The 25900-nt window shown below is 35.5% G+C and overlaps 1 protein-coding gene across 4 annotated transcripts in view; it reads left to right on the forward strand.

Annotated features, from left to right (window-relative positions):
* The window catches only part of CEP112 (centrosomal protein 112), a 575007-nt gene that overhangs the window by 145863 nt on the left and 403244 nt on the right, over nucleotides 1-25900 (forward strand). For all 4 annotated transcript variants that reach the window (XM_058284590.1, XM_071210757.1, XM_058284587.2 and 1 more), the window contains exons 13-16: nucleotides 19247-19401; nucleotides 20211-20340; nucleotides 21204-21296; nucleotides 22017-22076. In XM_058284590.1, the coding sequence (XP_058140573.1) occupies nucleotides 19247-19401; nucleotides 20211-20340; nucleotides 21204-21296; nucleotides 22017-22076 (438 nt within the window). The remainder of the gene's footprint in view (nucleotides 1-19246; nucleotides 19402-20210; nucleotides 20341-21203; nucleotides 21297-22016; nucleotides 22077-25900) is intronic.

Genomic DNA, 25900 nt, shown 5'->3' on the forward strand with positions numbered 1-25900 from the left:
GCCTGGTTGAAATGTGAATAATGCCTGTAGAGACCTCAGGCCTCTCCATTTAAATCTAGTAGTCTGCCAGAGACAATCACAGCCATTCATTAAGTATTTATCTTTCTAGACCTGTATCTATGCATTTAACTTATGTATAGTTTGATTTGGTATACATGTACATGATTTCTTTTAATAAAAATTATATCATGTATATGTATTGTTTTGCAATTTTTTATTTTCCATGTACAATATCTTGGAGATTTTTGCATATTAGAGCAAATAGACCTACTTCATTATTTTAAGTGTCTGCAAAGGTGCAAAGGAATATGATATGGTAGGTTGATTTGCAGTCCTCTGAAAATGTCTGTGCCCTCATCCTCAAAACCTGTGAATATGTTAACTTTCATGGTAAAAGGGACTTTGCACATATGATTAAGTTAAGGGATTTGGAGATTACCTTGGATTTTATGGGTGGGCCCAATATAATCATAAAAGGCCCTATAAGAAAGAGCTAGGAAGGTCAGAGTCAGAAAAAGATGATGAGAATGGAAGCAGAGAATATAATTGGAAAACTCTACATTGATGGTTTTGAAGATGAAGGATGGAGCCATAAATCAAGGAATGCAGGTGACCTATAGAAACTAGAAACCGATTCTCCCTTAGAGCCTCAGAAGGTACTCAGCCCTGTCATTTCATTTTGAACTTCTGATCTCCACAACTGTAAGATAATAAATTTGTGTTATTTTAAGCTAGTCACTAAGTGTGTGGTAATTTGTTACAGCAAAAATTGGAAACTAAGTTTTCCACAAAGACAGTAAGCCAGAAGCAGTTGATTTTAGTAGAGCCTAAGGTAGTGGTGGCAGTAACATCCATTTTCCAGGGACAGCAGTGTCTAGTATGCTTATGGTGGCAGCAGGACATATTGAGGTATATAGTGCTCAGAGATGGCATCAGCAATGTCCTCCCTGGATAGTTTTGTGATGTGATTTTGTCAATGCTTCAGGTTTCCTAGCCTTCCTTGCACTTACCTCATTTTTTTTTAGTCTGATTTTCCCACTTACGAAGAGATTCTGTAAGCTATTTGGTATCCTTCCTTTTATTTTTTAATTCAGTATTTAATTTGTAAATAGCTCAATCATCCAGAAAAGAACAGAAAACAATAGCATCTATAGTGTTTGAATCAAATTTGTATGTAAAACTCCAATATCTATATCTCTAGTCTTGCTTTCTTATATTTCTATAGGGTTTATAACCAATTGCCCATAGGATATTTATATTACCTAAGAATGAACTTCTTGAAAATCATGTCTGTGATATTAGCCTTAACCAAACTTTCTCATAATTCGCATTTGGCATCATCATTCTCTTGGCACACTAGATTTTGAAACTGGAAGATTTTTATCTTTGCCAATTCTCATCTCCCTAATTGAGTATTTTATTGAATCATACCATTTACTTCTCTGAAAATTTTTTTGGATCTGCTTTTTTCTCCTCTGTTTCCACAGCTACCAGTTGAGTTCAGGCCATTGTTGCCTCATTCCTGGACTCCTCCAGTGACCTGCTAGGTGTTGTTCTTTTCTCCTCTTGCTCCATAGACCACAAATGAAAATTGTCCCATTTCCCCATGATCAAGAACTTGAATTCCTAATCCAATGCCTATTACACTTCTGCTTACAAGTCATGTCCATTCAAGAACTCCAACTTAGTCTTTCGACTGCCATCTCTGAGTTCCCAGTGTGTCCTTGCCTCTGTGTCCAAGGTAATCTGCCTATTGTTGCCTATATGATCCCATTGTTCTGTATCACTCAATTCCCTTTTACACTGTTACAACCAGGAAAACATGATTTTATACCAACATCTATTTCCTAAATAATTTCTTTACCCCATTTTGAGGCCTCCACTGTTTTGTATTGCTTCAGCTTTTTGTATTCACTTAAAAAAGTTCTTTTGGCTAAATATTGTTTTTAAGGTATTTCATATATGTCTATAGTCTTTCCAATATGCTTTAAGTTTCTTTTATTTACTCTGTGCCTAAAAGTGTGTGTAAAACAGTGTGTTTAGAGAATGTTTTGGCGGCAGACTTGGCCCAGTGGATAGGGCAACCGTCTACTACATGGGAGGTCTGCAGTTCAAACCCCAGGTCTCCTTGATCCGTGTGGAGCTGGCCCATGCGCAGTGCTGATGCGTGCAAGGAGTGCCCTGCCATGCAGGGGTGTCCCCCGTGTAGGGGAGTCCCATGTGCAAGGAGTGCACCCTGTAAGGAGAGCTGCCCAGCGCGAAAGAAAGTGCAGCCTGCCCAGGAATGATGCCACACACACGGAGAGCTGACATAGCAAGATGATGCAACAAAAAGAAACACAGATTCCCGTGCTGCTGACAACAACAGAAGCGGACAAAGAAGACGCAGTAAATAGACACAGAGAACAGACAACAGAGGTGGGGGGGAGGGGAGAGAAATAAATAAATCTTTTAAAAAAATATTTTAATATAATAAAATGAATGACAGCATGCTTTGCTTCTTGAATCAGAAAGTTAGTATCATTATATACAAAAGTATTTGTTCAATAAATATGTTTTAATTGCAGAAACTATTTTTTGTCTTATATACTACATATCTGCACACTAGGTCCACCTTTAATATTATCTTTTTTACAAGAAAGTATTCCAGCTTCTAAGAACAGATTAGTCTTGGCGGGTGTTCAGTGCTTGCGGAAGTAGTATCTGAATCTTTTTTTTTTTTTACCTACTCATGTCTTAACCATTTTCTTCTGCTGATACCCCCACCCCTCTTTTATCTAGTTCTTTCAATTTGATTACCATTCTCTTTTTCTACTTCTGAATCCTTTTCTTGACTGACAGTCTTTCTCTTTCCTCTGGTGACTTCTGTTTGGCACAATCCCACGAATTCCTAATCATGTACCCATTTCTTACAGACAGTATCACAGGACTGTCTTTGCCCATTTCAGGGCCTCAGATATACAATAATCAATACCATATATGTATCTGCTTTATATATGAAACCTGCATCATGTATGTGCATTCTTTGAAATTCTTGGTAAGGGAGTCTTTCAGAAATAGCTTTTGGCAATCTAGTCAAATTTAGACTTAGGTATATTGTAGTTGGAATGGATATTGTATGTAAAACTCATTTTCAAAAGTAGTGTGAACCTGCAGGAATGTGTGTTGCGTAGAGCACTGAAGGGACTAGCTCAGTGGCCTATTCTTTTCATTTCTAGTATTGAAATAATTGGGAGTATACTTATCATCTTGTATGGCTAGATTATGAATTGTTGATACATAAAAAGGTAAGCATAATTTTATTGAGTTGGAAAAATCCTATGAAAATCATTATAAAATTTAGGAGGGACAGTTTAATTTGTTCAAATAGGAGAAAGACTATACATAAATATTGTAGAAAGAAGTGGATTAATCATTAGTTACTACTATATGACTGATTCAGAAATGAAAAATAAAACAAGGAAGAGATGAGAATTATTCATTGGAGCTTGAAATACAAGAGCCAGAAGATAATCTTATATACTCCTAAGTCACAGGGGCTTAGAAAGAAAGATGGTGGTGGTAGATATTGAAGTTTTATTTTTAGAGCATTTAAGTTCTATATATGAAAACTGATTTTTTAAAGATTATTTTTGCTGTACCTTAAATCCTAATGATGTCTTTATACTTCATTAATCAAAGTAATTAAGGTATATATATAGGAAATCATGGGCAATGAACCAACTTTATTTCAATAGGCTATTTTGGAGACAATTTCATGTTAACAGATTGTTATATCTATCATTGTATTCCCTTTCAGATCATACAATATCTTTTTTTTGTGAGAGTCTCATTTCTCTTGCATTGATTGTAATACTACTAAAGGGGATGAGGAACATATAGGCTTTCACTTTGACTTCCCTTATTGTCATAACTGATTCTAGCTAGGAAACAATATAACCTACAAATTACAGAATTTTGAAAAAAGTCTTATCTTGGGTATAGGTAATAATAGCAACAATCATTTAGAGACTAAGAAAGAAACCTGAAATATTCCATTGTTACATTTTAGCTTTTCTATGTCCCTTATGTTTTGAAATGATATGGCTTCTGAGGTATAAGAATGATGAAGTCTTGGAGAGAATATAATGTGGTGAAATAGGCTTTCGGTCAGGGAGGTCTTGAATCAAATTCTGTTCTGCTGTCTGCCAGCTTACCAACTGGTTAAGTGTGATCGGATTAATAAATTTTGATAAGTGTCAGTTTTCCCCTACTTAAAATGATGGTAGTAATACTTGCCTCAAAGATTTGGGGAAGATTAAATGGTCTAATGTTTATAAAGCACTTGGCATAGCGCCTGGTCTATATTAAACACTCAGTGCTGGCTATTATCATTATCTTCTTCAAAATATATTGGTTGTCCATAAAGCTTTGGGGATTGAAGTATAGAGGAATTTTACATGTATTCTCATGTAACTTCGTGTTTAGTTATGTTCATTGTTTTTGACCTTCAAGATTTTTTTTTGTGGCATACTTTGGTTTCCAAATTTTTTGTCTTTAAATTTTTTATTTTGAAATACTTTCAAACTTACAGGACATTAAAAAATAATATAAATCCCATATAGAGAATGCAAGCATACCTGTAACTCCCCAGTACATAGATCCATCACTTTTAATATTTTACCATATTTTCAATATCATTTTATCCATCAGCCATCAATCCATCTATCCATCTATCAATCTGCTTTCAAGCACTTGAGAGTACATTGTATACATCGTGCCTCTTGAACACTTAATACTTCATATACATTTACTAAGAACAAGGGTATTCAGTTATGTAGCCATCTTAAGTGCCTTTATCAAGTTCAACAAATTTAATATTGCCATGAAGCTTACTGTCTATATTTCAGTTTTTTCATATGTCTTGATAATGGTCTTTTGAGCCTTTTCTCCTCCCTTCCTTGCTAGATCCTGTCCAGTATCATATATTGCATTTACTTGTTATTGTCTCTTTAGTTCTTCATTCTTTTTTTAAATTGTTAGAGCATATATACAATGTAAATATTCCCATCTTGGCCACTCCTAAGCATAGTAATTTAGTGAGATTACTCATATTTACAATGTTGTAGTACTCTCACCACCTTCCCCTACTAAAAATTTCCACTATCCAAATGGAATCCCTACGCCCATTGGGCATTAACTCCCCATTTTCTCTACTCCCTCTCTGGCAACCTGTACTATAATCTCTGTCTTGATGAACTTGCGTATTATCTGATTTTTTTTTTATATTTACCATGGGCCTAAAATTTAAAATACTCTAAAAACACTCTCTTTTGCTTAGAAACAAGTTTAACTTCCATTCCCTTACCTTTATGTAATTCTTGTCACAAATTTCATGTTTATACATTATGAGTACAAAACCTCTTATTTATATTTACAATTTTATGCATTTGCCTTTTAGATGCTATAGGAAATAAAAAGTGGAAATATAAACAAAAAAATATATAGTAATACTAGCATTTATACTTACCCATGTTATTACACTTACCAGAAATTCTTCTTCCTTCAGCTTTGATCTATTGTCTAGTGTCCTTTTCTTTCAGTCTGCAGAACTCTCTTCAGCATTTCTTATAAAGCAAGTCTAGTGGTGATGAACTCCTTTAGCTTTTGTTTATCTGATAATGTCTTAATTTTCCTTCATTTTTAAATGATAGTTTTGCCAGATATAGAAATCTTGGTTGGGACATTATTGCTTTCAGCAATTTAAATATGTCATCCTACTGCCTTCTTGCACCATGGTATCTGATGAGAAATCAGCACTTAATTTTATTGAGGCTCCCTTTTTGTGTGTGACAAATTGCTTTTCTCTTGGGGCTTCCAGAACTCTCTCTTTATCTTTGACATTTGACAGTTTGATTATAACATGAAATGGTGGGGTCTATTTGGGTTTATCCTGTTCCAAGTTCATTGAACATCTTGGATGTGTATATTCATGACTTTCATTAAATTTGGGAAGTTTTTAGGCATTACTTCTTTGATTATTCTCTCTGCCCCTTTCTCTCTTCTCTTTCTGGGACTCCCACAATGTGTATGTTGGTGCACTTGACAGTGTCCCACAGGTTCCTCAGGTTCTGTTCACTTTTTTTCTGCCTTCAGACTGGATAGTTTTAGTTGTCTTATCTTCAGATTCACTGATTCTTTCTTCTGTCTGCTCCAGTCTACTGTTAGACCCCTTTAGGGAATTTATAAATTTCTTTTACTGTGGTTATTTCTGTACCCTAGGCTGCTCAAAGAAAATACCGTGAAATGGGTTGGGTTAAACAATGGGAATTCATTTGTTCATGGTTTTGGGACTGGGAAAATGTCCCAATCAAGACATCATTAAGGCAGTGCTTTCCTGAAGATCAGCTGCTGGTGATCCTTGGCTCCGCTGTCACATGGAAAGACACATGACAGCATCTGCTGGTCTCTCCTTTCTCTTCTTTTAGTTAATTAGAGCTTCTTGCTTCTGTGCCTTTCTCTCTCTCTCTGAATTTCATTCTCTTATAAAGGACTTCAGTAATAAGATTAAGACCCATCTTGATTGAGGTCAATCACACCTTACCTGAAGCAACCTCATCAAAAGGTCCTACTTAGAATGGGTTTACTCTCACAGGAATGGATTAAACTTAAGAACATGTTTTTCTTGGATACATACAGCTTCAAATGATCAGAGTGGTCTTCATCTCTGTTTGGTTTGTCTTCATAATTTCCATCTATTTATTTATTTTCTCTTTGTATTCATCTGGTTTCCTTTAGTTCTTTGCCCATACTTAGGAGCATTAAAAAAAAAAACTTTGTCTGGAATGTCCCAGGTCTGATCCTCCTAATTGATGGCTTTAATCTTTTCCTTTGTCTGGACCACTGCCTCCTGTTTCTTTGTATGTTTTGTAACCTTTTGTTGAGACATGGACATTTTGATAATCTAATGTAATATTGCTGGACTTTAGACTCTGAGGCATCTTTTCCTTAGGCTTGTATCCAGCTAGTGTTAGAACAGAGCTTTCCTTAAATGTCAGGAACTAACAAATAAAGAAAGAAAAAACAAAAAAAGAAAATACCTTTCCCAGTCTTTACAGATTGACTTGACCTCATGTTCTCCTTCAAGTCTTATCCATGCAGTGAGTTTAGGGAGTAAGTTCAGTTCAAGTGTAGGGAAGGTTTTCTGCATGTGTCTCTTGCCTTGAGCATGTGCTTGTGGCCCTAGGGATTCTTACCCCCACCCCTGTTTATAGGGATACGAATGTCCCCTCTTCCTTAGGAAACAGTTTTCTCATAGTCCTGTGCTATTCTGTATGTTCTACAGTCAGCAATCCTTTGCTCTGTAGGATTGACTTCTCTCCCACAGTGTTCTGTAAGAGAGCTCTGTGAGCCACCTTCTACATGTAGGTCAAATATTGGTATAGGGAGTCCCTCAGGCCACCACCAGACGAATTGGGCCAGGCATACATGCTCGCAGGATGTGCACGAGGGTCACTCTGCTCCCTCTGGAACTGGGACCAGGGACACACACTGGGAGGATGGACCCACTCTAGGAACAGCAGGGGAGGGGGAAGGGCCACCACGGGGCGTGAGTTCCAGCGGCTCTTAAGCAGCCCTTTTCTTGATTTCTTATAGTGCTTACCCTATTACTGCAGTCCTTTAACGGTTTTTTTGGAGCTTTGAGAAAGATGTTTCTGCCATTTCTTGCTGGTTATTTAAAGCTTCTTTGGGGGGATGGAGCCCTGAAATGTCTCACTCCACCATCTTGATCATGGCCTGTCTTTTCTATTTTGACTTTTTTGAATCTCTTAAAATTTTGATCAGATGTTATTAGTTCCTCCATTCACATAATTATTTAAAAACTTTCATAGCATAGAGGTAGATCTTTAACCCTATATTATACTTTACCTAGCTCTCTCCAAGTGACAGCAATACATTAATTAATATCTTTTTTTTTTTTTGGTTATTAGTTCCCTGATTAAGGGGTCATCCAGCCTATATTTCTCCATCTAGTTCACTGAAAAATCTTATAAAATAAGAGAAACCTTATAAAATAAATGCCTTTTAGAACATTTATAAATCTACATAAATTCATCTTATCCCCTCACCCTTATTATATACAAATTTATATACCCTTTCAAAAATAAGAAATTGTTTTAATTCATTGTAACTTTTATAACTGAATTTATGCTGGCTTAATTGATCAGACTTCCTAATCATCCTTTTAATAATTCAATTTAGAACATAGTTATCACTGTCATTAACCTGGTTAGTCTTTGTCACATGAAGTCTACCTTCTTTCTCTTTTTGGAAATTAAAATTTTGTCTATTTTGAGTCATTAGGATATATCCTGTGATTAGTTATTCCTCAGTGACCTCTGATTCAGTGATCTAACTGGTTAGTATTTCCATTATCACCTATAGGATGTACTTAAGTTGGGTTCTGATACTTTAACTTACATTAGGTAGATGTGTTTTTTTCCTCTTAACTGTCAGGACCTCTCTATTTTTTTGCTTCCAGCACCTTCTTACAAACTGTATCATTTCCAACTTACAGGCACCCGTTTTTCCTCAGGTTTTGAAACCATTCCTCCTGTTTTTCAAAGGAAATTTTGATAGCATCTGTTGTATATATGGGTGATTCTAATCAAATTATCTTTATTACTATGTTCTGTTTTGTTTTGTTTTGTTTTTTTTAATGTCCTGAGCTTCTTTCTGTATACTCTTTTATGACTTTGGGAAACAAGAAGGCCAGTGTGGCTGGAGTGTGTGTGTGAGGGGTGGGTAGAGGAAGATGAGATCAGAAAGGCCGTGGGATTCACTTTGAATTTTGACTGTGTTGAGCAGGAGAACAATATGTTTCATTAATGTTATAAAAGGATCTTTTTTTTGAAATCTTATAACTTTACCATATGCCTTGCCATCACTCATTCTGTGTCAGTTTTATAGTATGCCCTTGTATGATCTTGTATTTTGTTTTGTTTTGTTTTATTTAAACTTTGTTTCAACTTCAAAAAATCAAAGGCGGTTTAACAAATTATGGAAGCATTACTCTAACAAATTCTGCCCAGGCACATTTATCTCATTTAATCCTCAAAACATACTCAATTATTTCTCTAGTGTTCAAAAAGATACATGAATGAGCACAGATTGGTTAAATAACCTGACCAAGGTCTCCTTGTTAATGAAGGAAATGAAGGAAAAATTGCTTAATCATATTCATATCTCATAAAATTAAATCCCATATTCTTTTTTTTGACCTTTAGCATTAATATAGTACCTTCTTGCCTTTGCTGCAAAAATACTACGTTAATACTGTTACTATAGTCTATAAGTTACATTAGTTGTATTTTTCCAATATATCACCATATTCTTAACACCCTGTAAGAGGTACCTTGTAGTAGAAGAACATTCTTGTATTTATTTTATTAAACACAATCCTCATCTACCACGAAAATCACTGTTATACAGTCCCTCGATTATCTTCCAGCTGTCTTTCGATTAATATTAACCTCCCTGGACTATCCTTTTCAGCCTCCCTCACTTTTATAAATTAGCAGTTAGTTATAGTCATTATAATGTGTTACCATCAACTCTGTTTTCATGTATTTACCATCTCCCTTATTAACCTTTCTACATACATTCAACATCAGTTCTCCCTTCTCAACCCACATTCTGTCTCGTACTAACTTATACTCTATACTTTAATTCCCTAAGTTTACTCATCATATTTAGTTCACATCAGTGAGACCATACACTATTTGTCCTTCTGTGTCTGGCTTATTTCACTCAACATGATGTCCTCACATTTCGTCCATGCTGTCATTTGCTTCCCTGCTTCATTCCTTCTAACAGCTGAATAGTATTCCATCATATGTGTATAAAACGTTTTGTTTATCCATTTATTGTTTGATGGGCACCTAAGTTGTTTTCATCTTTTAGCAATTGTGAATAATGCCGCTGTAAACATAAGTGTGCAAATATCTGTTCGTATACTTGCTTTTCAGTTCCTCTGAATATATTTTCTAGTAGTGGAATTGCTGGATCACATTGCATTCTATATTTAGCTTCCTGAGGAACCCCCAAACTTTTTTTCCACAAAGGCTGCACCATTTTACACCCCTACCAACAGTAAAGGAGTGTATTTCTCTACATCCTCTCCAGCACTTGTATTTTTCTGTTTTTTTAAAATAATGGTCATTCTGTAAGGCATGAAATGATATCTCATTCTAGTTTTGATCCACATTTCCCTAATAGCTAGTGATGTTGAGCATCTTCTCATGTACTTTGTGGCCATTTGTAATTCCTTTTTGGAAAAAATGTCTATTCAAGTCTTTTGCCCATATTTTAATTGGTTTGCTTGTCTTGTGTTGTTGAGTTATGTGATCTCTTTATATAATGTGGAAATCAAACCCTTGTTGGGTATGTAGTTTCTGAAGATTTTCTCCCATATATTTTTTTGTTGTACAATTTTCTTGTAATATGACTTTTAATATTTTTTCCTGCGTCACCATCTTAGTTCTGTTCTTCAGGTACACTAATATGTATATATTAGGCTCCTTTCTTTCTTTTCTATAGCTGCTGTTTGCTCTTTTTATTATTTTTGCTTATTCACTTTTTATCTTGCTGGCTTTCCATAAGACTTATTTCTTTATGTTTCTTACTGCTTTTCCCCATATATACTATATTCTTTGAGCTGTTTTCATGGTTGCTTTTATTTTCATGATGCTTCTTTTCCCTTTTGTCTTTTTCCTGAGATCTGTGTGCTCATGTTTTATTGCCTTCTATACCTATAGCATAATTGAATTCTTATATATATATTTTTAATGTAATTATCTTTTTTATTGTTTATTTTTTATTTGATAAATTGTGAGATAACAAAACAATTGTGCATACCATACAGGTTTCCTAAACATTGCCCAACCACCATCAACTTACATTATTGTGATATATTTGTTACAAATGATGAAAGAACTTAGTCTTAATATTACTGATATTGGGGGAAGTGTAGAGAGATCTAGGGGTGTAGAATTTTCTTCTTGGTTTATTTTTTGTTTATTATTGTTGAAATAATGAAAATGCTGTAATGGTGACTGAGGTGATGAATGCACAACTACGTGATTATACCAAATACCATTGATTATACACTTTGGATGAATTGTATGCTTTATTAATATGTGTCAATAAAATTCATTGGTTAAAAATATTACTGCTATTTATAGTCCATAGCTTATATTTGGTGTATGTTCCCCACAAACCATCCTATTATTAATACTGTGTATTAGTATTATATTTTTTTATAGTTCATGAGAGAACTATTCTCCTAACTTGTACTGTTATCCATAGTCCATCACTTACCACGGGGTTTGCTGTGTAATACAGTCCCTGTATTACATCCATCTAAAGTGTACACTTAGTGCCTCTCATTTTCATCACAGAGTTGTGCTGTTATCAGTTCAATCTATTTCAGAAGGTTTTCGTTACTCCAAAAGGAAGGCTCCCATACCACCTTATACCCCCATTATTGACCCTTAGCATTAACATAGTACCTTCTTTTCCATTGCTATAAAAAATACTACAATATTATGTTAACTATAATCTATACATTATATTAGTTATATTTTCCAGATGAATCTCCTTATTCTTAATACTTTTTAATCGAGGAACATTCTTGTATTTGTACTATTTACCACACTTATCATCTACAACAGAGTTCACTATGTTACAGAGTCCATAGATTATCATCTAGCTTTCTTTCAACTGGCATTAACCTCCCTAGACTAAACCCCTTAGCCACAATCACATTCATAAATCAGCAGTATTGATTATACTCACTAAAGTGTGCCACCAAGTCCAGCAGTCTCCCCACTTTATAGTCCACCCTGTTGAACATTATACATGCCATCAGCATCACTCCCCTTTTTCAACCCACATTCCGTTTCCTAGTAAGGTACACTTTATAGTTCAACTCTAATGGTCTACTCATTGTATTTGGTCATATTAGTAAGACCACACTGTATTTGTCCTTTTGTGTTTAGCTCATTTCACTCAACATAAAATCCTCATGGTTCATCCATTTTGTCATATGCATCCTAAGTTCATTTCTTCTTACACCTGAATAGTATTCCATCGTATGTATATACCACATTTTGTTTATCCATTTATCAGTTGTTGAATACCTAGGTCTTTTCCATTTTTTAATCAATTGTGAATAATGCCACTATGAACATCAGGGTGCAAATATCTATTCACATCCTTGCTTTCATTTCTGCTATTTGCCAGATCATATGGAAGTTCTATATTTAACTTCTTGAGGAACCACCAAAATGTCCTGCACAGAGGCTGCTCCATATTACATTCCAAACAACAGTAAAGGAATCTCCACATCCTTTTCAGCAGTTTTAGTTTTCCACCTTTTTAATAATGGCCATTCTGTAAAGCATGAAAAGGTGTCTCATTCTAGTTTTGATCTGAATTTCCCTAATAGCTACTGATGTTGAGCATATTTTAGTGTGCATTTTGGCCATTCGTATTTCTTCTTTGGAACAATTTCTGTTCAAGTCTTTTGCCCATATTTTAATGGGGTTGCTTGTCTTTTTAATTGTTGAGTTATATAATCTCTTTATATAATATGGAGAACAAAGCCTTATCGGATATGTGGTTTCTGAAAAATTTCTCCCAATGAATAGCTGTATTTTCACCTTCTTAACAAAGTCATTTGAAGTACAAAAGTCTTTAATTTTGAGTAGATCCCATTTAATATTTTTCTTTTATTGTTCCTGTTTTGGGTGTAAGGTTTAAAAAACTACCATCTGCCACAAGATCTTATAGATGTTTCCCTACATTTTCTTCTGGGACTTCTATACTTCTAGCTTTTGTATTTAGATCCTTGATCCAACTGGAGTTAATTTTTTGTATTAGAAGTGAGATAGGGGTCCTCCTTTTAGCTATGGATATCCAGTTCTCCCTGCAGCATTTGTTGAATAGACTTATGACCCAGCTGTGTGGGTTTGTTAGCCTTGTCAAAAATCACTTGATTGTAAATGTGAATATCTATTTCTGGATTCTCAATTCAATTTCATTGGTCTGTATGTCTGTCTTTATGCCAGCACCATGCTGTTTTTACCACTGTGGCTAAGTATTATGCTTAAAAGCCAGGAAACTAGAGTCTTCCAACTCTCTTTTTAAAAGACATTGTGGTTATTTTGGGCCCCTTAGCCTTCTGAATGAATTTGATAATTAACTTCCATTTCCATAAAAAATGCTGTTGGTTGGGGGTGTGTATGTAACTCAGTGGTTGAGTGCCTGCCTCCCTTGTCTAAGGTCCCAGGTTCAATCTCCAGTACTGCCTAAAAAAAAACAAACAAAAAACACTTTTGGAATTTTTATTGGGATTGCACTGACTCTGTAAATCCGTTTATGTAGAATAGACATTTTAACGATATTTAGTCTTCCAGTCCATGAACACAAAATGTCCTTTCATTTGTTTAGGTCTTCTTTGGTTTATTTTAGCAATGTTTTGTAATTTTCTGAATACCAGTCCTTTTATGTCCTTGGTTAAGTTTATTCCTAAATTTTTAATTCTTTTAGTTGCTATTGTAAATGGAAATTTTTTTCCCCAACTTCCTTCTTAGATTGCTCATTAGTAGTGTATAAAACTGCTATTGATTTTTGCATATTTGTCTTGTATTCCATCATTTTGTTGAACTCATCTATGAGTTCTGGTAGGTTTGTTGTGAATATTTTGGGCTTTTCTTGGTATAGAATTATATCAACAAATAGCAAAAATTTTACTTTTTCTTGTCCTATTAGGGTGCGTTTTATTAATTTTTCTTGCCTAACTGCTCTAGCTAGAAACTCTAGCACAATATTAATAATACTGTTGACAGTGGGCATCTTGTCTTATTCTCAATCTCAGCAGGAAAGCTTTCAGTCTTTTACTCTCCAGTATAATATTATACAAAAATATTTCTTGCTCTCATACTCATACTTGATACCATGATTTAGAAGATACAGGTGTTACTGCCTAAATATTATTCTGTACATTTCCAGTGGTGTTCAGGAAAACACTTTATGTTTGCTACTTCATTTGCACCATAATTACTATGTTACAACTTTAGCCCATTGGCAGTTTGGAAGCAATATTTTTGAAAGCTGCGAATGTCCCTCATATCCTTTTTTAAACTGGATCCCATTCAGAGACTTTCTTGGCAGTTTGCACACCTCCATCTCCAACTGCACCAGGTTTTCTGCATGCCCTTTGCCATGCACACAGAAGAATTCAAGTTAATTTTTCCCTAAATTCAAACTATCACAGAATTTTTCTGGATTAGCACTTAAAACCAAATAACAATTAAGAGATTATACTGAATTCCTAATTTATTCTACTCCCAGGTATCTGTTTGAAAGACCAGGGTTCACACCCAGATTAATGGCGGTGGATATGCCTTCCCTGCAGATATGTTGCAAAGATAACATTTCTTGTTTTCTAAAACCAAATTCCTTGCCTGCAACAAATGAAGAAACAATTAATTGCTAGTTTAACATTAGGGAAATGAAAATGTTGAAAAGTCCCACATGGTTGTATGATTGTTTCAAATATGGCACTTATCTTGGAAAGAATTCAAATTAAGGAAAATTTTAGGCAGTAGACAATTTTATATGACATTGGAATTGGAAAATATATTAAAGATTGAAATATAAGAAATATTTTTAAAAGGTTAGTAGGTTGGGAAGTTAAAGACAGGGAAATGGGAATAATGACCAGACCTGTAGAAAATTTTCTCAATATCGACACCTACATTCCAGAAAAATTAACTCACATAAGGAAATCTTAAGGTGATATTTTCAAGAACCTCCTCGCTCACTGACCAGGCTTTTTGTCCTGAAGCACAGCTTCCTAGAGCTCCTGTAAATTCTGATTTTGGAAAAATACTGTTTCTCCTCTCCACAGTTCCTCTCCTTTTCCCAGCTGGGAATGTATATCTGATTTGCAGACCTGACATCCCACTGAAACCAGGTGGCTAATACTCTCCAGTATCACATCTCTGAACAGCTTTCTCTGGGATGTGGCCAGCAGGACCTACTCTTCCATGGTGAAATCTATAACTACATCTTTCAAGTTCACTAACTCCAGTGGTTACATTGTCAGTAGTGCAGCTAACAACTGTCTCTCTCTGGGTTTTCACTCACAACCAGATAAGCATGTGGATATGGCCCAAGATGTCCCAGAGCCGCAGGCGCCACCTCCGTGGGTCCCACACGGACAAAGCTGTGTCATCACTTGTGGAGGTCACCCTTATATACTTTTCAACCAATTTTTAAAATAGAGGAGAAATTTGTTAAGTTTGCATGTATGTAATACTTTTTAATAGCATCGATTCTTATTATTCACAGGTGTTATATTCTATAAAGTTACCACAAATACCGAATTCCTGTGGAAAATAGATTTAGGTTCCCGTGAGCCTCTGCTCACATCGTTTTCACCAACCAATAAATATATAACCTGGTTTTATATGTGTTTTTTTGTGTAAAGACACTGTATTTAATGTAAATTATTGATTCATCAACATGGAACTCACAGCCAACACTATAACTCATGCCTGGACAAATATTAGCTAATTGTACACGGATTTTCTGCACGAGGCATATCACAGCCTCCTTGTATTTAGGAATGCTAAATAGCACTTCAACACTGTTCTTGGGGTCACTTTAAACAGTGAAATCACCAAGAAAAAGGACAAGACAAAAATTATGAAACTAAGTGTATTGCAAAAAGACCACTTTACAGTGTAAGACTGAAAGGAGAAGATAGAGTGTCGGCTTATTTGATCTTGGCTTGGAATGTGTGTGTTGGGTGACTAAAATTTTTCATCGATCTGTGCATGTTTGTGAATTACTATGAAAATGCTTTGAGTATTGATTTTGGGGTTACAAATCTCACATATGGATCCATGAATAATGAGGATCAACTGTATTTTAAAGCATTTTCTTTATGATACATTACATATGGTTTTTAATCTGTCACATATTAAGTTTTTTTGTGTTGGTAAATGTTCTTTATTTGCATTTTGCTTTTTCTTCATCTCCTCCCATTTCCTCACTGTATATTTGTATAGATTCTATGTTGTCCTTTTTAAAAATTATTATTACTCATCTTTCAACATATTTTTCTTTCTGGACCAGTTATTCAAAGAAAAGTTTCTGGGTATGTAGGCCCAAGGCCAGGTTTCATGTTAGCAGGAAATCTCATGCCATGCAGGATTTTATGCAAACTATTTTCGCATTTATTACTCTATAGCCCACCAGTATAGACCACAGCAAGACTGCTCATACTATAGTCTCTTTCCTTTCATCTACATCAGTCATAGACTACTTCCTGCAAATATGGTTTGTGTGAGTTTTCATTGAGCTTTGCCTTTCCTGCTCCTTCATGCAAGATGGGTTTCTGTTCACATAGATCCAAACAAAGGATTGTTTGCCTGTTAGTTTGGAGAATTGTTCTGATTATATATATATATATATATATATTTTTTTTAAAGATTTATTTATTTATTTAATTCCCCCCCCCCCCCGGTTGTCTGTTCTCTGTGTCTATTTGCTGCGTCTTGTTTCTTTGTCAGCTTCTGTAGTCGTCAGTGGCACGGGAAGTATGGGTGGCGCCATTCCTGGGCAGGCTGCACTTTCTTTCGCGCTGGGCGGCTCTCCTTACAGGGCGCAAGGTGGGGCTCCCCTACGCCGGGGACACCCCTGCGTGGCAGGGCACTCCTTGCGCGCATCAGCGCTGCGCATGGGCCAGCTCCACACGGGTCAGGGAGGCCCAGGGTTTGAACCGCGAACCTCCCATGTGGTAGATGGACGCCCTAACCAGTGGGCCAAGTCCATTTCCCTGACTATATTTTTTTAAGATCTACATATGGGTTATCTCCTCTCCTGTCTTGGAGTATTCCTGCATTTATATTTTATTGTCATTGAATTTTGCAGGCCTTCCTAATACACTGTGGGTCAGGATAACAAATGTCATAGGTTTTAAAGTTTCAGTATCTGGTCTATCTGTTTATCTATCTTGACTTTCTTTTTTTTTTTTTTTTTCCTGATTCTATTTCTTGGTATGCCTTTGTTTTCTGACTGTGTGTCAGACATTATATTTGAAAATAATAAAGGCTCTAGATGATGTTATCTTCCTCCAGAGAGCATCTGCCTTAACCTCTGCAAGGCAGCTAGTATGGGGACAGATTATTTTACCAGTTGGGAACTGAAGTGACTCAGGGCTAGGTTTTAGTCTTTTAAGTCTTGGTGTACATCTTGTTCACCATCTTTCCTTGTAGCCCATAGCGCAAGCCCCACAAAATAGCCTGCAATATTGCTAGGGGCCCACCTCCTGGGGCATCTCCAATTTTTGACTCTTAAGTAAAGTAATACTGCTGAAAACCACTGTGCTTTTCAGTTTTTTCCCACCTTGATTTCTTGACCCCTGTCCTGATGTATGTAAACATGTTGAGAAAATTGCCTGCATGGAGCTCACTTCTCCAGGCCATTCTCTCCAGAGTCTTGGTTCTGCAAGTCCTGGATGACTTGGCCACCCTCTGCTTTGACTTCTCTGTCCCACTCTCATCTTCTAAGATTTGGAAAATGCCTCAAGAGTAAAGGCAGCTGCCATAATGTTGAATCCTCTTTCTGAGGTTTCTTCCTCTGACTCCCTTACGTGCTGTTCCTTAAGTCCTGGCTGTCTTGGAAGCTCTCCATTGCCTTTAAACTGCTGGGGGTTTTTTTGTACCTTTTAGTTGTTCTTGGTGGGAGTGTGGTCTCTTGTAAGCTACTGCATCATAGCCAGAGGTAAAAGTTCCTCTCTTAGGGCTTAAGATGGAATTTGCATTCTACTTTCTAATACTTCTTGGCTCTTTTAAGTTATTTCCAAGAGAAGAAGGGGATACAAATCTTCTTTACTCCACCATTTAAAAATGGAAGGCAGGAGATGTATTTTTCTCTTTGTTTCTTCCAGTCAATTAATATTCAGGAAACCAGGAGTTTAGAATTTATATTAGAAAATTCATTCTGTCCTCTGAAAGGAACTCCTAAAGCACAGGATCATTAATAAAGAAAAAAAGTGAAAAGGATGCAGGGAGAAGAAATCTGAGCATCAGAAAGGCTCTGAGCCAGGAATTATATATATTTTAAACAGTGAATCTATATACCATGCTTTAAGTTCGATATAATTATCTCATTTTACAGATTTTGAAGCTGTTGTAGCAAAATTTAAATTATATGCCTATGCCTACTTCCTATTTTAATGAAAAAAAGAATGAAATGGAAGAAAGGATATCAGGCTTGTAATATTATTTTCTGTTTAAATCTTATTTTTAGAGTTTATTGTCGTAAGAGTGGAAAAGGACGGTTGACTGGAACATTTTACTAATCTTTTCTCATTATTCATACTTACTGATGTCTAATTATTTAGAGCGAAAATCAAGTTTTGTCTCTGTAGCTAATACTTACTTACCCTAATTTTAGATAAAGTACCTAAAATGTCATAAATACCTTTATCCAAAATTTGAGTTGCAGTCCTGTAAAGGTGAAAAAGCCAAAATAACAAATATCAGCTAATAGTGAAAATGATTTAGTAAAGTGATAATTTTGAAGTCTGGAAAAATAGAGACATGCTTCTTAAAAAATAGTAAGAGGGTAAAAGCAGGAATGAAAATTTTATAAACTAACTCTGCAACTATGCAATAAAATATTCCTATGTACTTTTGTGATAATATTCTGTTAAAATATTAGTGTTATGGATTTCCTTTTAAAAATATTATTGCATTCTTTTTATAGTTAAAAAAATGTTTATAAAACTTCAAATGAAGAGCATAGAACACTGCTGAGTACTCACCTAACAAATCTAAATTTCAAAAGAGACATGAATAGAATGTAACCTTCTTGAAGATAGGGACTTTATGTCTCTAATTTATTGCTATGTCCCTAAATCCTGGAATAGTACCAGACTCAGTAAATATCTGAGTTGAATGACTGAGTGACTGAAAGTATATGACCATAATGGTCTTACTTTCATGATAGAAAATTTTTATTTTTTTAAGACTTGGTTAATTTAGAAAGTTTGTTTAATTTTTACTGGTGTCATTTGTGTTTTTTTCATTTCTATTTCTAGGAGGCCATATATTTTCTTCAGGCTACTTAATGATATACAAGTGTTGTAAAGTCAGTTGGAGGCTTTCTTAACAATGACCTGTTCTTTTAGAACCAGATGGTCAAAGAACTGGAGGCCCGCGTCCAGCAGCTGACTGGAGAAGCAGAGAACAGTAATCTACAGAGGCAGAAATTAATTCAAGAAAAATTGGAACTTGAGAGATGTTACCAGATAACATGTAGTGAATTACAAGAAGTAAAGGCAAGGTATTGTCTGATGTCAGATATCTCTCAGGTGTGGCTATCAAGTACTGATATTGACCCTATAAATTATGTTAAAATTAATCACATTTGGAAAGCAGACGTGGCTCAACCAATTGGGCTCCCATCTACTATATGGGAGGGCCTGGGCCTCCTTATGAAGGCAAACTGGCCCGCACCCATGGACAGCTGATGGCCCACGCCTGTGGAGAGCTGGTGCAGCAAGATGATGCAACAAAGGGAGGCAAGCAAACACAGAAGAACGCACAGCGAATGGACACAGAGAGCAGACAGCAAGCAAGCAGCGGGGGAAGGGGGGGATAAATAAATAAAAATGCATTTCAAAAAAATTAATCACACTTTGTGCATTCAACTTTGGGAGATTTCCAACTAAGTAATGCTATTAAAACTTTTTTTATTGTTTTTTTTAAGATACATGGATCACACAAAAAAATGTTACATTAAAAAATAAGAGGTTCCCATATACTCCACACCCTATCACCCCACTCCACCCACATCAACAACTTCTTTCATCATTGTGGCACATTCATTTGGTGAATACATTTGAAGCACTGCTGCACCACATGGATTATAGTTTACATTGTAGTATATGCTCTCCCCCACTACTTTCAGTAGGTTATGGTCCTTTTTAACGTATGAAACATATAGTGCTTTTAAAAAGTTGACCAACGTGTGGATACTTATTTGATATGCTGAAAGAGAATGAATTTGGATTTGGTTGATTTTTAAAAATTCTATTTTAGAGATTGATTCTAAAAATAATGGAAGTCTATTTTATTTTTTATTGCTCTTAGGCGCAACACTCTGCATAAAGAGAAAGATTATCTAGTAAATGATTATGAGCAAAAGATGAAACTATTTCAGACCAAATATGATGCTGATATAAACCTTCTGAAACAAGAACATGCTCTTTCAGCTTCTAAGGTATTATATATACTAGTAGATAAAGCTGCAGAAAATAATTTCTTACTTGGCAGATAGCCATAGAGAGCCAGGTAAGGACTAACTATTTGGGATCGGAAATTAGTCTCTCCATTGCTTTATTCTTGAAATAACTGTATCCTCAAGAAATTTTATTGGCATTTAAAATATTAAAAATGCTATCAAATGTATAGCAGTATAAATATATATGCTATCAAATATATAGCAGTGTAATTATTTAATTAAACTAAATTCTATAATATGCAAAACATGTTTAAAAAAGTAATCTTTTCTTAAAGGAGGAAACAAAAATCTGAGACAATTTAATGAGCACATTGTCACATTTAATGTGCTCAGTTGTGTTAATTATACACTTTGTAGAGTAACTATATATATTATTGCTTTGAAATCTTGGTTTTGCCTTAGTTTTGGTGTTGTCACATGCACATCTGCGAGCTCCTTTGCACTCTTTTCTGCACCCACAGTTTTGTGTCAGGTAATTGAAACTTTCTGCTAAGAGAATCCTATGCCTCCAATTCCAAGGTAGTCAATTACTTGATAGTTCATGAATTAAATGTTTTAGTGGATTTGGTTTTAAAATTAAAAGTTAAGAGTTTTCTGTAAATTTAGTATTTTACATCAGTGTTATATTTTCATAACATTAAATATTATGCAAAATTTATTTGTTTTTGCTTTAATAGGTTAATTTTGTACTTTCTTTTAAAACATTTTTCATTCAGATTTATAGGTAATTTTAATTCTGATTGAACTTTCAGGGGAAAAAAAAGTAAATTTATTCTGCCAGGAGTTAGGGATGGTACAAAAATCACTATTCTGCTTCTTAATTTTCCTTATAATCCTTCTAGGCATCTGGTATGATTGAAGAATTAGAACAGAGCATCTGTCAATTAAAACAGCAGTTGCAGGAATCAGAACATCAAAGAAAGCAACAACTAAAGGTAAGTCCTATATTTTTACGTGGAAAACCAATGATGAAAACTCCCCTCTTCTTTCATTGATTTACAAGCATAAATGAATCACTTAACAAGAAACAACTCAGAAATATAGCTATTTTTTATTCTTTTATTGTATTTTATCATTTTTCATTTTTAATTTTAAAAAGTGGGTACTGAAGTATATATGGAGACAATAAAGAACAATAATTTTAATTTGAATAATCTTTTTTGAGGTTAGTTTAAAATATGAACCTTATAAATCTATTATTATTTTAGAATAATTTTCCCCCTTTTAAATGATTGTTTGCCCATTTTCATAACTTCTCTCTTTCTTTTGGATCTTTTAAATCTTTCCTTTCCTCATGTGGTCAAAAAGTACTAGGGAGTGGGATAAAATACAACTTCAGATTTATCATTACCATATTGATTCAGTTGGCCATTTTAAAGTAATCTTTTCATCCTAAAGATGAGAAAGCATCTCTTCTCCTGGTACTTTTGAGTTTAGTAACATCTTCATATAAGTAAGGTTTTCTGCCCTCTGGTATAAAGCTACTCAACTTTCTCCTTGTGGGTTAGACAATTGGGCAGGTAGGGCTCTTTCAATAAATGCAAAATTATGGAATAAAATTTGTAGTGAAACTAACTGATTGCATTATATTACCAATTTTATTGACCCTAGTTCTAATTTGACATATAATAAAAACAACCATTTGTCATTCACAGGATCAAGAAAATAAGTTTCAAATGGAGAAAAGCCATTTAAAACGCACTTATGAAAAAAAGGTAATATGTTTCATGGGAAGCTATCAAACATTTAAGATAGCAATTAATAATGGGTGCTGAATTTTATAAGTCTGTACATTCTAGTCTTTAAAGAATAATTCATTTCTAAGTTTATTTCAGCTAGCTTTTTGTGTCTTTATTTTTCATGTTTGCAAATAGTTTCTTCAGTTTGATTATTAACTATATCAACAACAACCACTTAATGCTACATTTAATTAGTGAGGAGTATTATTTTGTTAACTTCTGATTATATCACTTTGAAATTATATTTTCATTCTACCAGTTTAAAGATATGATACTATAGATGGGAATTATTTTATATTCTTTTATATCATATGTGCAATAAAAACTCTAAATATTTAACCAGAGTACATAAAACAAGGAAATAATTGACTTTTAAAAATTGATTAGTGTTTCTTGTCATTTAGGAAAATGAGTAATTCTACTGATGTGTGGGTACCCCTCTTTCAGCACTGACTTGGGCTTTGTGGGCATACTGCTAACTCCTTAGGCAGTAAAGTGCAGGGATCTGTGGATTTATTATTACAAAACTTCAGTTTTGAAATTGTTTGCCATAAGACATACAGAAAGTAAAATATTAATTGAAAGAGAAAAAATGTTGTAACTGCTTTTGTAATTATTTGCTATTCTAACATTTACAAACTTAATTTACTCATAAAATACACTTATAATGGAAAATGAGACCAAGCTTAACTCTTTTAACAATCAAAGTTATAAGTTAAAATTACAGCTCCTACCACAAAATTCCTAAAACACGTAAAAAATTTATTTATTTATTTATTTCTCTCCACCTCCCCCCCCCCAACCCTCTCATTGTCTGCTCTCTGTGTTTTCTTCTGTGACCGCTTTTGTCCTTATCAGCGGCACCAGGAATCTGTGTTTCTTTTTGTTGCGTCATCTTGCTGTGGCAGCTCTCCGTGTGTGTGGCGCCATTCTTGGGCAGGCTGCACTTTCTTTCGTGCTGGGCAGCTCTCCTTATGGGGCGCACTCCTTGCGCGTGGGGCTCCCCTACTCGGGGGACACCCCTGCGTGGCACGGCACTCCTTGTGCGCATCAGCACTGCGCGTGGGCCACCTCCACACGGGTCAAGGAGGCCTGGGGTTTGAACCATGGACTTCCCATGTGGTAGGCGGATGCCCTATCCGTTGGGCCAAGTGCACTTCCCTTAAAACACTTTCTAATATCACATTTTATCTATCCAAATAGTCATTCACCAGATATTCATTAAATGCCTACATTGAGCCAAGGTATCATACTGTATATGGGAAGGGGTGGGTGTGAGGATGGATGGGACATGGATGCTGCCCTCTAGGGGCTTAATGTCTAGGAAGAAGAATGTTTCTAATCATTTAGAAAAGCATGTATTTCTACTGAAATACATGTGTTGACTTGTGTATGTGCTCATTAAAACTGTAAAAGATTTTCTTATTGCCGCAGTTTTAATACAGCTCAGTGTAAGATATGAAATGTATGTCATGTCCACAAAATGATATCCAAACAGGAGGGGAAATGTGGTTTCATTGAAAAAAAGTATAAATATTTTATTTACTGAAAGATAAACATGCATTTTATTTATTTTTTTAAAGATTTTTTATTTATTTCTCTCCCCTTCCCCCCCCCCAGTTGTCTGCTTTCTGTGTCCATTCGCTGTGTGTTCTTCTGTGACTGCTTCTATCCTTATCAGTGGTACCGAGAATCTGCGTTTCTTTTTGTTGAGTCATCTTGTTGTGTCACCTCTCTGTGTGTGCAGCGCCTTTCTTGGGCAGGCTGCACTTTCTTTCACGCTGGGCAACTCTCCTTATGGGGCACACTCCTTGTGCATGGGGCTCCCCTACACACGGGACATCCCTGTGTGGCATGGCACTACTTGCGTGTATCAGCACTGTGTGTGGGCCAGCTCCACACCAGTCAAGGAGGCCTGGGGTGTGAACCACGGACCTCCCATGTGGTAGGCAGACGCCCTAACCACTGGGCCCAGTCCGCTTCCCTGAATATGCATTTTATAAGCCTTGCTTCCCACTGTGTAATGCATCTAGGTCCTCTGGGTGTACTCTTAGTCCATTGTTCATTTGGGGGGCAGATCTCTAGTATTCCATCCAGAATATACACCTTCCTAGTCTCCTGCTCCATTACACTCTGTGGTCAGCGCTCTTCCTGAGAGATAGTGTTTGTGTACCTTAAGACAGAGGGAGAGGGGACAAGGAGGAAAGCTCACATTAGCTAGTTATGGAAGAATGCATTCCCATCCCAAACTTAACTCCTACTGAAGACTGTTACATAGAGAGGGAGAACTAAAAAGTCTTTCTCCTACCAATGTTTGCTTGAGTCATTAGCTGCTAAGTAAATGCAGTTTCCCAGTATCTGACACTTTCCCTTCCAGAAGTCTAGAAGAAAGAGATATTAGAGCTCAGGTCATCTTTATCTAGAATAGGCCATCCCTATCTGTTTTACTTGGGGAGCAAACCTAATTCCTGTTCGTTAGGCTTTCTAACCAAAGCTTTATCCTTGAGGAGTCAATTGGCCTAGCTTTTTAATAAAGTTCCTAAAGTGTGTTAATTGTTTTGAATGTAAATAAGAATTGTCTAAAATAACAGCAATCTTTAAAAGAAAAATAAGTGTATTTGTGCATATTGCATATGTTCCTAACATTATTTATATTAGGAGAAAATGTTGCTCAGTGTGTCTTTTGTTTAACAATTAATTCCATAATCTCCCACTTTTAAATTGACATCTGTCTTCTTCCTTTATTAAACCTGCTGTGATCTCAAGCCTTGAAGATTTGATGTCTTGTACCCCCCTTAGGGAATATCCTTTTTGACTACTCAAAGAGCTGACATAAATCTTACATGGCTCTGGACTGTGTAACTGGATAGCTAAGTGGGATGTATAGAGCTTTTGTTTGTTACACAGTGTTACAGGTGTGCACATTCAATAACTTTTGGTATAAAACTTAGTTCTGAATATCTGTTCAAGAGGAGGAAATGCCATCTGAATGACATTATTTCCTCAAGCCTATAAGAAAGCAGCAGCATGGGAGCATAACATTCTAGCTTGTCTTTGAGGTAAGAGAGACAGCCTCAGATGCTGTCCCTAATTTAAGCACACACATTATCTAATGGTCTTTATTGATCTACAGTGGCTATTGCCTGATCTTAAGAGCTTTGAACATCAAACAAATAATAGGTAGTAAAACTAAATGGCATTGTTTGATGAAGTGTCCTAATCTGTTAAATCAGGAAATGGTTAGGCTAAATGATTTTACTAGCAAGGAAACACCTGCCTCCTACAAATAACCTATTGCTTGTTTCCCAAACAGGCACTGGAGAGTAAAAGCTGGTGCTGTTTACCTAGAGAGAAGTTCATGAAACAGATGTTAAGCATGTTTATTCTAAAATGTGCTAGAATTGAAATATCTACTTTAAATCATTCTGATGTAACCTTTAACAAATGAGATAAGAAGTCTGATGGAGTTCCAAACCATGCAAATATAGTTATTCCAGTGTTTAGCCTTCATATGTAATTCTTTTAATTAGGTTAAAATAATAAATAATTTCCACAGCTTTACAAATAGTATATTGGGTAAAATTTTTCAGCGTAACTCATGAAGTGGCTTATATTTTTCCTACTGGCATGATTTTTTAAAAGGACATATGCTTTAATGATACTTTAAAAAAAGACATTGTACAGTGCAAAGATTTTAGAAGTCATGTTGCCTAATCCCCCATATTTTTCATACTGGGGAGCAAAGGGTTAAAGAGGTTAAATGACATAGAGTCATTCAGCTAGTTGATGTTTCCATCAGC

Source organism: Dasypus novemcinctus, chromosome 21 (assembly GCF_030445035.2).
Source record: "Dasypus novemcinctus isolate mDasNov1 chromosome 21, mDasNov1.1.hap2, whole genome shotgun sequence".
In the NCBI taxonomy this organism is placed as follows: domain Eukaryota; kingdom Metazoa; phylum Chordata; class Mammalia; order Cingulata; family Dasypodidae; genus Dasypus; species Dasypus novemcinctus.